The 15904-nt window shown below is 43.6% G+C and overlaps 1 protein-coding gene across 6 annotated transcripts; it reads right to left on the bottom strand.

Moving 5' to 3' along the window:
- Positions 1–1163: 1163 nt before the first annotated feature.
- Positions 1164–9031, bottom strand: usf1 (upstream transcription factor 1). 6 transcript variants are annotated; one of them, XM_037267670.1, is made up of 12 exons: positions 8731–8958; positions 7646–7707; positions 7504–7553; positions 6975–7087; positions 4772–4885; positions 4273–4426; positions 4035–4122; positions 3905–3963; positions 3735–3829; positions 3507–3635; positions 3388–3442; positions 1164–2767 (listed from the first exon to the last, which is right to left on the bottom strand). In XM_037267670.1, exons 2-11 carry the CDS (start codon positions 7651–7653, stop codon positions 3416–3418), a joined length of 837 nt encoding a protein of 278 aa, XP_037123565.1. In that variant the 5' UTR covers positions 7654–7707; positions 8731–8958; the 3' UTR covers positions 1164–2767; positions 3388–3415. The 6 variants fall into 6 exon arrangements, with proteins under 6 accessions (XP_037123565.1, XP_037123562.1, XP_037123564.1 ...); XM_037267667.1 differs by lacking the exons at positions 3388–3442; positions 8731–8958 and adding an exon at positions 8965–9031; XM_037267669.1 differs by lacking the exons at positions 3388–3442; positions 8731–8958 and adding an exon at positions 8965–9031 and having other exon boundaries at positions 6975–7081.
- Positions 9032–15904: the final 6873 nt, after the last annotated feature.

Below are 15904 nucleotides of genomic sequence, written 5' to 3'. Positions count from 1 at the left end.
GTAAATGCTTGGCACAGAAAATAGGCAAAAATTAATGAAATTGCTAATTGCAGCATGATCACAAGTTCACGTCCTGACTAAGAGTTATTGTCACACCTAAAAGTTCACATAATTCCGTATAAAATGACAAATTGTCAGGATGATGAATGGATGAGGCGGCTCGGTAGTGCACTGGTTAGCACGTCCGCCTCACAGTTCGGAGGGTGCGGGTATGATTCCACCTCCGGTGTGGAATTTGCATGTTCTCCCTCTGCCTGCGTGGGTTTTCTCCGGGCACTCCGATTTCCTCAAAAACATGCTTGGTAGGCCGATTGAGAAGTCCAAATTGCCCCTAGGTGTGAGTGCGAATGCGGATGGTTGTTCATCTATGTGGGCCTTGCGATTGGCTGGCAACCGGTTCAGGGTGTCCCCCGCCTACTGCCCGATGACCGCTGGGATAGGTTCCAGCGCCGCCATATCTGCACAGTTTCCAACATTGTGCCTCGAGATGAAAAAACTGCAATCGGCGAGCAACTGTGCTCTTGAATATTTGAGCTGAAAGCCAGAAAACAAATAAAAAGGAAATTGCTGACGCCAGCTCATTTGCATTTTCCCAGTGGAACTTCTCAAACTGTGTCGCACCTGTGCTCATTAAGTGACAGAACAGCAATATGTCAATGTAGCTAAACCACCACAGGATTATATTCCACGACCGCCCAGTTGACACGACGATGACAATTTCTAATTGTTTGGAGCCGTGTCTCTCCCGACTTGCATCAAAAAGTCTCAAAAGCTCTCTTTCTATCCCAAAGCCGTCACGCTGTGTGATTTCAATGTTCAAATGTTTAAACTTATCACAGTTTCACCTACAGGCCATTTTATTTTGGAGACTTGTACAATCATAACCTCACCCCACATAATAAGCCAATTTGGAACAACAGATACATTACCATGAAATACAAATCATTGTTTGACAAGACTTGGTTGGAAAAGGGGATTTGGTCAGTGCTGCACTTAGTTGCCAGCCAGGGATCTTTCCTATCTTATAATTCTTTTTATGCAAATATAAGTTACATAGTTAATCATTGTAAAATGTTTGAGGGAGTGACTAAAGCCATCCCCAAGTCATGTATTGGCTTGATCTGAGGCATTTTATGCAGCCCTGCTCCAACAATTCCACTTCCTTGGGTTGGAAATTATAACTTTAATGAAACTAAGATTCCAAACAGGGTACAAAGATTTTTAACTATCTCACCCATCTCAGGCCTCTAATACAAGTCTACGAGTAAAGTTCTTTACCTTCCGCCACCACATCTACAAAAGAAAAATTCTAAATATAGTACTGGATGTGGAATTGATTTAGAAAGCAACTTTAATGCACAAAAGTTAAAGTAACATAACAGTACACATTATTTGTTGCCCACCTACATGATCAAGATTTAACTGCCCTCAGATATATGTTTTCTGTTACATTGTTACAATGTACTTAAAATCCAAGGTGAGGCTAAATAAAATGGCATGGGAAAAGATTAATACAAATAATACAAAGCAAAAGGGAATATAAACTATGGATAAAATACACATGTACAATAGTTGGAGACAGTAAACCACGCAAATTAAGAAAACAGGAGCAACAAGAAGTTATACTACGTTTACACTATGTTCTCAGCATCAAGTGCAGCTGGATTTGCCTGAAACATAGGAGAGCATGGAATTGTGTCCATTTTTTCCTCCATCAAGTTTTCTCACAGCTGAGCACAGCAACCATGACGTAGGGCCATGGGTAGAAGAAGTTGCCAAGTCCAAGAGTCCAAAAGACGCACAGCAGTTCAGCCCGCTGTCTAACACAGATGGCAGTCCCGGATATCCCCTATCCTCATGGTTTTCACATTCTGATCAAGGTCTCCCATCTTTTACATTCTGCTCAGGTTTTCTACAGAAGACACATGGAAAACTTTGGAGAATATTTGTGAACAAGGCTGATTGAAATTCAACTCCCCGGCCATGTGGCGTATCAAACAAATTGCAACCTTCCATATTGCCATATAAACCGTCACTGTCGCCACGGGAACATAATGTAAACGTCGCATTTTGGCCTTTTCACGCTGCACTTGGTTTCTTCTTCGCAATGGGGTAGTGCGCAAGAACTACTGCACGCTTGTCCGTGTTTGTAAGTGCTTGTGTACCGTACTAGAAAGAAACAGCGAGGCTTTTCCTGCTGATGTACTGCTGTTACCACATGGATATCACTATGCCAGGCTTTGATTTTTCAATTTCAGAGTGGCATTGGGGTTACATCAGCAGGCACCCACCCACCTTGTGCGATGCGACATTCAGTCACAATAAATAAGTTTTTCGACACCGTGTTGCAAAGTGCAGTGTGAAAAAGCCTTAAACTGGTCATCACCTGGAGCGTTCTACAGTGACTGGAGCTAATAGCTATAAGAGGAAAGTATTCAATGACCAGTTCATCGCTTTTAAATGCAATAAAGTTTGGCATAAAATAAGTACTTTTAAAACCTTAAAAACATTAAATGTGTCATTTTCGGACAGCGGGTTGAATATTTAGGACAATATTCAATTATTTCCTTATGTATCATGCACACTTGACAAGCCTCACATGTCTCAGTCAAAGCATTTCAAGTACTGTTTTGGCCCGTGTGCGAGTTGTCTTCAAAAGCTGCTCCTCAAAGGCTTTTTACTGCGGGTCCGCACTGGATGATCCCACAATGCCATGCTGACGTAGCACATTCCTTAGGATCTGATTCTTGGATTTCCAGTCTTCTACCTGAGAAAAAAAGAGAGATGTCAATAGCAAACCAGGCTCCACTTGGCGGATTTGTCACTTTATATGAATTGAACAGAAGAAAAATATTTGGATTAATAGTAATGGAGAATACTCTGTAAATAAGTCAAAACTAAAATGATGGGGGAGCGATCCAGGGCACTTGCATGGGGCACACAAACATATGTTGAGCTCTTGTTTTCTGAAATAATGAGCCGGTCACCAAACCCACGTCTTGCCTGGTACATTCTGTTAGTTTGTCAATCGTCGTAGTGTAATGTGAACAATTAATGATGTTGCAGTAATTTCCATACTGCTTTTTGTCATTTCTTTCATGGTCATCATTCATTTTATCTTTATCAGTAAACATTAATCACAATTATCTTTGAACCCAGATGAGAATCTGCTCACAATACGGCAAACATTTGCCAGTCTCAAACCCATTGACACTTCTGCTCTCTTTCCTTTCTTATTCTGTAAGCATTAACACAAAGCTGAATAAACCCAAGTTTTATGAGCATTGTAAATTAAGAAACTATCCCCATTGGTAAATTAAAACACTCAAGATTTTAATGTGATGCCATTTTTTAACATGAGCTGTGTTACATATATAGCAGACTCACATCACACTAGAAATGCTGGCGTGCCTTTTCACATGATGCCTTCAAATTTCGAGTCCTATTTTTCCAGAAAAAGTTTAGATTTTAAATTGTTCGACTGTCTTGCTCTCACACCAACATACCTCTTGTCGGAGAAGCTGATTGTCAATCCTAAGTCGATCAAGTGTGCCGAGATCTTCCCCCAACTTCAGATTGCTCTGTCGGAGTTCCTTGATGTAATCACAAGCTTTGGACAAAATTCCCCCTTTGCTCTAAACAAAATGGGAGGAATGACGATTTAACATGAAATCATGATACCCAAACTGAAAGTAGAGTGCTTAAATGTCTGAATGTAACAAAGCCCAGTTCACCTGTCCCGTCTTGGTATAATCAATGTTGCAGTCTGGTATCGTCTTCGACAGCTGCACAATCCAGTTATTGATTTTGTCCCGACGTCTGCGCTCAACTGTGGTGAGAGATGCAAGCGTGTTTTCTCTGATTTCTTCTTTTGTATGAATTGTCAGTTAAAACCTCTAATAACCTTCGTTGTGCTGTGCACGCCGTTTTTCATCCCTGGAACCCCGTGGAGCTTCTTGTTTTCTAGAAAACATGCTATATGGTAAGATAATGGGTAATTATACTTAAATTGTGCTAAATAATAATGTAAGTACGCTATGTATGGTTGAGTGCGAGGTGCGATTGTCCTTTGACTGGAGCCTGTCAAAACCTCCTGGGGTGACATCATCACATAGAGCTGCCCTGTAACAAAAATCATAAGAATCAAAGAACAACCGACCAGGTTGATTTTTGCATTTTGCAAATATTTTATATTTTGTAACACATGGAAACTGTTAATTTATTGCCTTTTTTTTGTTTTTGGCGTACAGATGGCACACAGCATTTTGTTACCTGTAGGTGTAGTCTGGCTGAGAAGAGTGTCAGATGCTTGCACTGTTGTCACCATGGTCCCTGCTGTGGCGTCAGCAATGGTGGCAGGGTAATACGTGTACTGTGTCTCAGTGGTGCTATCTCCCTCAAGGCCTTCAGACTGGGAGAACACAGCCTGGTGTCCAAGAAATACTGATTACAACACAAAGAAATTGTCCCACTAACTGTCAAATCACCTGCATTGAACTGAATTCCAGAACAAACAAAGTGACTGTACTCAGTGGTTTGATGTAACATGATCTGCTTCTAATTAATCTGTGAAAAGAAAGTGGAGCCACCAAAGCCAACCATTGTGGTTTCAAAAGGTAATAATTTAAAAAAGGAAAAGAAATGAAGTAATGCAAATCAATTCATTCACTGCTGTGGACGTTTAAATTAGTCAACTGGATTCCACCTGTTCACTGCCACAAGCAATATTAGTCAAGCATGTTTTTTAAAGAATAGGATGGAGCTTGCTCACCTGTGTGACTGCCTGTGTGGTTGCAGGGAAACCGGTGACGAGACTCACTGCTGCACCTCCATCTGTTTGACCCTCTAACTGGCCGTCGGACACCTGGATCACTCTGTAGGTCACCTAGAAAAAATATATTATTGGCAAGTGTGCCATTAACCCTACACAAACAACACGGAAAAAAAGAGGCGCATAAACAATGCAGCTCTGATATTTAGTTATCAGGAAGTGGGTCAAAGCTACACCAAGACCAGTCTGAAGAGTGACAATGAAGTACTGTAAAGTGAAAAAGCATGCAAACTGTATAGAGCAGGGGTCCCCAACCACCGGTCTGCAGACCGGTACCGGTCCGTGGGTCACTTGGGCCGCCAAGCCGCACAGAATTTTTTTTTTTTTTTTTTTTAATCGACGATCAATTAATTCAGGTCAAGACGCTCGTCCCGGTCATGTGACATGTTTCCCCAGTTGAGCTTGCAAAGCTAGCAAAAATGAGTAAGAATTTATTTTGAAAAATATAAACAAAATTGCCGATTCTCTCCCAATTACATCCGTCGGTTCAGGTCAAGACGCTCGTCTCGGTCACGTGACATGTCACCTCAGTCGAGCGCGAGAAGCAAGCAAATATGAGCAAGAAACAAAGATGTTTGGAAAGCTTCTTCGGAAAGGGAAAAAAGCCCAATGAGGAGACGGAAGAAGAAGAGGCTACGACTTCTAAGAAAAGGAAAGCTGCACTTAAAAGAAAATTTCTGGAGTCCTACTTAAAATATGGATTTATCGCCACAGATGACTGACGCGCCAAGCCCACTCTGCATAATATGTGGCGACAGGCTAGCTAACGAGGCAATGAAGCCTTCAAAACTGCTTCGGCACATGGAGACCAAGCATCCTGCATTAAAAGACAAACCTTAACCACTTCGGGTGTCATTGTCTCCGATTACGCCTAGATGGGACCGGCTCATTTCTGTGAAACAAGCTCAGTGCTCCCACTAATTCAACGTAACGTGAGTTTTATTTTTATGTCCTTTATACTTGTTTTTATGCCAGTCGTATCATTTTATTTCATCGTATTTATATATTTATTATAAATGTATTATTTATTTATATAAATGTATTATTTATTTATATAAAGGCCGGTTCGCGAAAATATTTCTGACAAGTGACCAGTCCATGGCGCAAAAAAGGTTGGGGACCACTGGTATAGAGAATCCCCTTGTTGACAGTGCAAACACTGCGAATAAATATTTTTAAAAATGTTTACACGTGTCTCAATACAGTAGGGAATGCTTCCTCAGAAGATACCAACTAAAGTTTGCAACTCGGATTTTAACACAGTTTGGTAGAAGTTGATTCCAATATTAAGTATTCATCACTTTTGATTACGTTTGCAAGGAACCTATTTGATTGCAAAGCACAAAACAAGAGATTCCATTTCAACACGTTTCAATTAGAATGGTAAGTACACTAAATATTTTGCAATAAAGATATAAGATGTCTAGTTCACAAACACATCAGCGAAAAGACGACAAAACCATGGTGGCAGTCAGTCACTATATCTCCCCAAAGTCTCATGCATTTATCGTTGCGCGTAAGGGCGTTGACTTTTTTTTTTTAAATAACTTAAAAGCAGAATTCTACAGACTTAAAAAGGCTTAACATGACAAGTCCAGGCTTGTGAGACATTTTGAGGGATTTTTGTTATGTGCCACGTAATCATTGCGACATCAGCAGCAACATAGGTACAGTATGCGCTTACAGCAATATCGGAATATGCCAACTATAGCACAAGGTTTTCAAAATATTTTCTTCTTCTCAAGACCAAAATTAACAAAAATCTTACTGCCACATTTACAAAAATTGATCCAATCAAGGGTCATGGCAGGGTTGCATCATGCCTCCCCGAGTACACTCCTATTCACACCAAGAGGCAATTTAAACTAATTTACTGAACACACTTTTTTAATGTGGGAGAAAGCTGAACGAACCAATAAAAAAAATAAAAAAAACACACAGGCAAGACATTCAAATTCTACTCGGGAAGGCCAGAGCTCTGCTTCAAACCTTGAACCAGAGAACTGTGAGGCAGATGTGCAAACCAAACTGTGCGAACCTTAACCTTTACATATAAAACATATAAAACAAGACCGCAAGACATTACAACAAACATTGATTCTGACGAGTTGCCAAGAAAGTTTAAGTCAAGACTCCTTCTTACTTGTCCAACACCTCCTTCTGTCTTGAATAAGTATTTGATGGGTTGATCCGTGAATGTGGAGGCAGACTGAATGGCTGCAATAGCGGCTGGATCTTCTGCAGTGGCCACTGAGCCTGTGGGAGCACATAACCACAAGCACAACTGTTATTATACACCAGTTTTGCAAATGAAAATCAGAACATTATTTAAACACACAATGCCCCATAACCAAATAATCTTATATTGTGGTGGGGTCTAATGACCTCATTTACTGCCATTGACGGCTATAGACGTCATATATCCATTTTAACTGTGCTGGCAGCAAATGAGTTTAAAACCAATATGGACAATTGATGCCTTGCGAGTGACTGGCGACCGTCCAACAACTGATGGGATTGGTTACAGCCTGCCTGCAACCCCCGGTTTGGAAGATGAATGACTGAATGGGCAATTGACACATTCCAAGATATGACAAGAATTAGCCAGCTATTAGCCAGCGCTATAATCATTAAAATTTAGGTATTTATACTTCAAAATGCGTCCGCCTCACCTTCTTCGTTAACAGTAGTACTCCCATCTGTATCAGGGCTTTTTTGTTGGCTGGAAAAGAACGTATATACTTGCCTTTAACTGAATTAAACACACACAACAGTCAGTTTTTTTTTTTTATTGTTGTTTTTGGTCTCACTCACCTCTTCATTTCTGGCGACAGTCCTGGACAAGGAGACTGCCTTCACTTGCTCCCACAGCCACACTGTGGAGAGCACATTCATGAGTTTGACAGAAATGCCAGAGCTGACTTCTAATACAACTTCAAGCAAGCTGGCAGTGCATGTGTCAAGACAGTGGATCTCAAATGGGGGTATGTGAGATTTTAAAATACAATGCACTTTAAAAGTAGCATCCATGCAAAAAAAAAAAAAAGAGCTCAATCACATCTGTTGCCTCCCTGCCACACAGCACTAACACTCAGTTCAGTGCAACGATGCAATATTCAGTGTTGACACTCAGTAATGCGAGTCTGTATTTGTTTACGATTTTTATTTTTTGCAGCTTCTGCTGTTCAGGGTGTCCCCTGCCTAGTGCCCAAATTGAACTGGGATAGGCTATATTGCATCCACGACCCTCGTGATAAGCGGTTCAGATAATAGATGGATGGATGCTTCTTTTTTTTTTTTTCTAATATGAGAATAGTTGTATTCTATGATCCCAAAGGGAAACACTTTATTTTGACAATTATTGTGATGTCCATAAACATTTATTTACAATGAAGTTTATTATTTTTTCATATACACCCGTTTATCTCCAAAGAGTTCCAGAGACCAATACAAATGAAGTTCCCAACTTTAATAAATCAGACACTGATGACAGAGCACTGTTCCCCCCTATGCAAAAAAATACTTATACTACGCGAGTTAGGGTACATGACTGGGAATAAAATGGCAGGGAATACATTGTTTAAAAAAGATTGAGAACCAATGCGAGAGTACGTGTGTGTGCGTGTGTGTGTGCGAAATGTGTTCTAAAGCGACTTTGGTAGCTTCCACAGCTACACTGTATTTTCAGCTGAACAATTTTACGATTGTCGGTAGCGGATAGTTTCTGCGCTCAAAATTACAGCAGGTAATTTAACAAAAAATACAGTCGCAGTAAAATATAAGACAATTTAGCAACGGTATTTATGGTATGGTAATGGTATGTTTTGTGGATTTCGGATTTCTTTTGAATAATTTCAACGGTTAGGTCAAATAATGTAAATACTTTATTGGATCCCAACCTGAAGTTGCGCTTTTAGCTAGCTGGACGAGATCCTTCCTGTTGTCTACAATGTTCGGCCCCAGCGGTTCTTTGCAGATGTTTAAATAAGCGCTTTATCTAATGGACATTAAATAGATGCATGTTCCAGTGATTTATGCCAACAACCTAAAGTTAGCTCTAAAACAATACGCTATGCACAGGGAGCTACAATTTGGTAAGTATATTTGACTGTGACGAACAAAGATCTACTTACGCCAAGGTTTGGACCCTCCCACAACATTTGTCAACAGCATTTATGTCGACTTTGCGCATGCGCAACAGGAAATTGCGTCATTAGTCGTCACTGTTTACCTTTTTTCGCCCGCGTATGACATGAATGTACAGGATATAAACTTGATCCATCCATTTTATGCAGCTCTTATCCTCAATAAAAAAGAAAAATACTGTCGAGACGGTTGATTTGCTAGCATATTGTCTTATTTGGATTAAAAATTATGGCAAATGCTTATTTAAAAAAAAAAAAGTACGAGTAGTTTCAAAGAACACATTTATATAACATTTGAAGAAGAAATGGTGACAAATTAACTTTACGTGCAAATTAAAATCGTAACGTTTCGTAAGTAATGTACGGTAGCCTAAGAATGTGTCCAGTTTGGCCACTCGACACAAAAAGTGAAAGTCTCCGTTGATACACTATTACAACAACCAATAAGAGTCGCTGTTGAGTCACTTATGTGAACGGTCTTGATCTTATTTTACTCCAGTAAATTAGTCGTGGAGTTATTATGTAATCATTATTAATGTGTACTACATGCACTCTGACAACGGTACATTTTAAAATACATTCTATCTACAGTATGAGTATAGATCAGGGGTGGGCAAACTTTTTGACTTGCGGGCCGAATTGGGTTCTAAATTTTGACCGGGGGGCCGTACTAGGAGCAGATGGATGTCGTGTTTGTGTGAAGTAATTTAAATGACATGTAAAGGTCATTGCATAAAAGGTTTTTACTTTTAGCAGATACCAAAGCATGGATATTAAAAAAAGCTTTTTGAAAACAAATGCATTTATTAACAGCATTAAAAAAATATTTCACCCAAAAACTACTATCAGTGATTCTTATTAAATACGACACTGTTATGATGAATGAGTGCAAATGCGTAGTGTGGAAATTGGGTTTTTATTCGTCAGATTCTTTGTTGCATGCCATTTTGCTCCCCCAAACTACTGTATTAAAGCATACATATACGTTTACCTCAATGAGCGGAAAACATGACGTTAGGAAAAAAAATCACACTGGACATCGCCCGTGGTTTGAACCCGAGGTGGGTTTGAGAAGAGACGAATTCTACAGAAGAATTGTGACTTGTCGAAGTAACCACTGAGCTAAACCAGTGCGACTGACAACTCAGGAAAATTGGCTTTTATTCGTCTGATTCTTGGTTGCATTCCATTTAGCTTCCCAAATAAAATAAAGAAACGTCAACAATGGGACTGCAGATTCATGTACTCGGCGACGACGAGATTTGACGACTCATACACACAACGGAGGGCCCGCTCTTATAGCCAACACTAGAGGTCGCCACCCATACATATGTTTACCTTAATGAGGGGAAAACATGAAGTTAAAAGAACACACTGGACATCGCCCGTGGTTTGAACCCAGGGAGGGTTTGAGAAGAGACGGATTCTGCAGTGGAATTGTAATTTGACGAGGCAACCACTGAGCTGAGTGTATAGTGGGTTTTTATTCAAGTCTGATTCTTTGTTGCAAGCCATTTAGCTCACCACCCCCCCACCCCCCAAACAAATTAATACACCAGTGCGAATGCATAAAGAGGAAATTGGGTATTATTAAAGTTTAATTCTTTGTTGCATGCTGAGAATTAAGTTAAAAAACACACTGGACATCACCCGTGGTTCGAGCGCAGGTAGGGTTTGAGAAGAGACGAATTCTGTAGTAGAATTGTAACTTGATGAAGTAACCACTGAGCTACACCAGTGCGAATGAGTGAAGTGGAAATGGGTTATTATTCAAGTTTAGTTCTTATTTGCATGAAAAAATAAAGTTAAAAAACACTAGACATCGCTCGTAGTTCGAGCCCAGATAGGGTTTGAGAAGAGACGAATCCTGCAGCAGAATTGTTTAGCATTTAGCTCCCCAAATAAAATGAATACACCAGTGCAAATGCATAAAGAGGACGTTGGGTATTATTAAAGTTGAATTCTTTGTTGCATGCTGAAAATAAAGTTAAAAAACACACTGGACATCACCCGCGGTTCGAGCCCAGGTAGGGTTTGAGAAGAGACGAATTCTGTTGTAGAATTGCAACTTGATGAAGTAACCACTGAGCTATACCAGTGCAAAAGAATCAAGTGGAAATGGGTTATTATTCAAGTTTAGTTTTTTGTTGCATGCTGAAAAAATAAAGTTAAAAAACACACAAGACATCGCTCGTAGTTCGATCCCAGATAGGGTTTGCGAAGAGACGAATCCTGCAGCAGAATTGTAATTTGACGAAGTAACCACTGAGCTACACCAATGGAAATGCAGCAAATGAAAATGGGTTATTATTCAAATTTAGTTATTTGGAGCATCCCGCCCCCCCAAAAAAATTAAAAAACACACTGGACATTGCCCATGGTTCGATACCAGGTAGGGTTTGAGAAGAGACAAATTTTACAGTAAAATTATAACTTGATGAAGTAACCACTGAGCTACACCAGTGCGAATGCATAAAGTGGAAATGGGTTATTGCTTTGGTGCATTCCCATAAAGTTAAAAACACTGGACATTGCCCACGGGTCGATCCAGGGTAGGGTTTGAGAAGAGACGAATTCTGCAGTAGAATTGTAATTTGATGAAGTAACAACTGAGCTCCACCAGTGCAAATGCATTTGATGGAAATGAGGTATTATTTAAGTTCAGTTCGTTGTTGCATGCCATTTACCCCCCCATAAAATAAAGAAACAACAACAACGGGACTGCCGATTAGTGTACTCAGCTACTACGAGATTTGACCACTCATACATAAGAGGTCTGCCACTTATAACAACACTAGAGGTCACCACCCATTTACAGCTTTCATTGATTGCTTTGACCTGTTTGAAGAAACTCGGAACCTCTCAGTCTTCATCATCACCATTTCAACAGAGCAGGACACCTCATGCAAATGTGTTAACCAATTCTCATTAGATTGACACTTTTCCCGCCCTTTTGCAAAACAGTTCATACAGATGTCATTCAAGAAGTCCGAACTCTATTGTTTTAGCTGTGCTTACAGAACAGAAACCATATGCTCCGAGCTCAGAAACACCCTGATCAGCATGCAATCACGAAAAGCACCTGTCTGACACCTCTTCGCAAAATATTTAAATTTGCAATCAGTCTTCAGCCCCTCCGTGAGTCGTCACCTTATCGTGTGGTAGGGGTTTGCGTGCCCCTATGATCCTAGGAGCCATGTTGTCTGGGGCTTCACGCCCCTGGTAGGGTCACCCATGGCAAACGGGTCCTAGGTGAGGGGTCAGACAAAGCACGGCTCACACTAGCCCCTTATGATGAATAAAACAAATGGATTTCGTTTTCCCTCGCCCGGACGCGGGTCACCGGGGCCCCCCTCTGGAGCCAGGCCTGGAGGCGGGGATCGAAGGAGAGCGTCTGGTGGCCGGGCCTTCGCCCATGGGGCCCGGCCGGGCCCAGCCCGAAAAGGAAACGTGGGTCCCCCTTCCCATTGGCTCACCACCTGTGGGAGGGGCCAAAGGGGTCGGGTGCAGTGTAAGCTGGGCGGCGGCCAAAGGCAGGGACCTTGGCGGTCTGATCAGAAGCTGGCTCTTGGGACATGGAATGTCACCGCTCTGGCTTGAAAGGAGCCCGAGCTGGTGTGCGAGGCAGAAAAGTTCCGACTAGACATAGTCGGACTTGCCTCCACGCACAGTTTGGGTTCCGGTGCAAGCCCTCTCGAGAGGGGCTGGACTCTCTTCCACTCTAGAGTTGCCCACGGTGAGAGGCGTCGAGCAGGTGTGGGTATACTTATTGCCCCCCGGCTGGGCGCCTGCACATTGGGGTTCACCCCGGTGAACGAGAGGGTAGCCTCCCTCCGCCTTCGGGTTGGGGGACGGGTCCTGACTGTTGTTTGTGTCTATGCACCAAACGGCAGCTCAGAGTACCCACCCTTCTTGGGGTCCCTGGAGGAAGTGCTGGAGAGCGCTCCTTCTGGGGACTCCATCGTTCTACTGGGTGACTTCAATGCTCACGTGGGCAATGACAGTGAGACCTGGAAGGGCGTGATTGGGAGGAACGGCCCCCCCGATCTGAACCCGAGCGGTGTTCTATTATTGGACTTCTGTGCTCGACACGGATTTTCTATAATGAACACCATGTTCAAACATAAGGGTGTCCATGTGTGCACTTGGCACCAGGACACCCTAGGCCGCAGTTTGATGATCGACTTTGTAGTCGTGTCATCGGATTTGCGGCCGCATGTTTTGGACGAAGAGAGGGGCGGAGCTGTCAACTGATCACCACCTGGTGGTGGGTTGGCTCCGATGGTGGGGGAAGATGCCCATCCGACCTGGCAGACCCAAACGCTCTGTGAGGGTCTGCTGGGAACGTCTGGCAGAATCCCCTGTCAGGAAGAGCTTCAACTCCCACCTCCGGCAGAGCTTTTCCCACGTCAAAAGATTTTGAGTCTAGGCCAACTATAGATTTTTGTTCTTTACTGTAAAAGACAGTTTTTTAAAATTTTCCTTATTTATCACACAGCAATGGATTTTATTTTCAGTCCCATGTATTCTCTGTTGGAATATTTCATTTGTCAGCCACAGTCTGAAAAAAGAATGTAATTAATAAAATTTAGATCAAACCACACATGCATTTTTTGCAAGTGGGCAAATTTGACGACAAACGGCACTGGCATGTAAACTACGTACAATTATAAGCTGCAATGACAAGCAATGGTGCACTGATTCACACGGGTGCTGTATTTTGTTGCCCATTGATTGGAGGTGCTCACACTTGTGTCAAAGGTGAGCTGTTTGAAGGCAAAATTTGCTTTTGCTCCATGTTTTAAATGTTTTGGCACAGGTCGAGCCTTTTGCAAACATAATGTGTCATTTTGACCACTGCGGCACTGTTAACTGTTTTTCACGTCTCGTCCCCGGTTGTTTTATGTGCATATTGTCATAGTTTCTGTCCGTGTGCCTGTGTGCTCGCCCCTCCCCTCCTGTGTTACCTCACAATCAATGTAATCAGTCACCTGCCTCTTGTTACCTGTCATGTATTTAAGTCCTGTCTGCCCCTCATTCCCCGTTGGATCATTGTTGTCGTACTGTCTTGATGTCGTCACGTTTAATGTCTTCACGTCTTTCTGTTTTCCCCTCGGTTGTTTTCTGTTTGCCATACCTGTCGATCAGTCGGTCACGTTATGAGTTTGCCTGTTCCTGTCTGTTTCCCTTCATGCTCTATTCCAATTCCTTTTTCCCTAAATAAACCCTGGTTCAAGCTGCATTTGGTTGCCCTGCTCCATCCCGCTCCCTGACAGAATGATCCAACCATCAGTGACCGGCGCTTGGGCCAACCGTTGCCGGCTCCTGCAACTGCTGCATGGTCGCCAAGGAGCTGAGTTCCAGCGACGCAAGATGCACGGTTGCCCCCCCAACTCAGATCCGACGGCGCGGATGTTGCGGCCGCCACCAGTTCTGGCGGCGCGGATCCAGCGGCCGTCGCCGTCGGCCTTCAACGGCGCATGACACACAGCCGCCCCCTAACCCAGTCCCGACGGCGCGGATGCTGCGGCCACCACCACTTCCAGCGGCGTGGATCCAGCGGCCGTCACCCAGTCGGCCTTCGGCAGCATGTGACGTTTCGGCCGCCACCTGACCCGGTTCCGACGGCGCGGATGCTGCGGCCGCCACCAGTTCCGGCGGCGCGGATCCAGCGGCCGTCACCCAGTCGGCTTTCAGCGGCGCAAGACGCACGGCCGCCCCTTGACTCAGTTTTGACGGCGCGGATGCTGCGGCCGTCACCAGTTCCGGCCCGGATCCAGCAGCCGTCACCCAGTCGGCCTTCGGCAGCGTGTGACGTGCGGCTGCCTCCCCATTCCCTCCCGTCCCTTATTGGACAGTCTTGGATTTTTTTCTTTTTTGGGACGTCGGGAGCCGTCCCTTAGGGGGTTACTGTCACGCCCGTGCCAGAGCACGCTCGGCCTGCACTTCCCTCTGCCACACCCCTTTCTTTACCGTAATGTCTGTCACCTGCTTCCTCTTGTTACCCTGTGTATTTAAGCCCTGCCCGTGTGTTTCTCCCTGTCGGTGTCTACTGTTGTGTCCATTCCTGTTCGTGCCCAGTGTTCCTGTTCTTGTCGTCTGGTTTTTCCCTCGGTGTGTCTGGAGGCTCACGGTCAGAATATTAACCTTGTCCAAGTGGACTTTATGTCGGTCAGTCTGTCTGTTTGCTGGCCGTGAGTCTCTCTCTGTGTCGTCGGTTCCCCACCTGCCTCCCTTCCAACTCCCTTTCCCTTCAATAAATCGTGGTCCAAGTGCATTTGGCCGCCCTGGCTCAACTCATTCCTGACACTGTTTTGAAAATGTGAATTTTCAGTTGACGGCTACGTCAAAACAATCAATAAAAACGGGAATCGTCTGAATGCTAAAAGACACTTTTTAGTTTGTGTACAGTGTACACAAACCCAATACGTTGATCGCGATCTACTGGTCAGTCGCGAGCTACTGTTCGATCTCGAAGGAAGTGTGGGTCGATCGCATGACAATAGGGGAAAATAGGGGATCCATCGTCACTATGGCATTTGCCTTTTGATTGGCATAAAGGGTAGCCAATCTAACGTCATTTCTGCCCGACCGGGGAACCGCAGCGCGACGCCCGAGTGCACCCCCATGCGTTCGGCTTGACTTTTTTCGGCTGTCGGACTTTGTGCATTTTCAAAGTGGAGGGAAGGGGAGGTTTTCAGGGCTGCAGCTAGCGGGGAGCTGTGCACGGAGTGTGCACGAGGCTGATTTCTTGTCATTTCTGCCTGACCGGGGAACCATAGTCACCTCCAACTCCAGTGTTTGACCCAACGAGAACATCCTGTCTGCCTGCGCTAAGTTCGTCTCAACGCCCACTCTGGTGAGGCTCCACAAAGTGGATGGAAATGACAACGTGTGCACGTGAATGTGTCATTGGCAGGTGCATTAC

Source organism: Syngnathus acus, chromosome 13 (genome assembly GCF_901709675.1).
Source record: "Syngnathus acus chromosome 13, fSynAcu1.2, whole genome shotgun sequence".
NCBI classification, from domain to species: domain Eukaryota; kingdom Metazoa; phylum Chordata; class Actinopteri; order Syngnathiformes; family Syngnathidae; genus Syngnathus; species Syngnathus acus.
The sequence above is the reverse complement of the archived record's forward strand: the minus strand, read 5'-3'. Positions and strand labels throughout refer to the sequence as shown.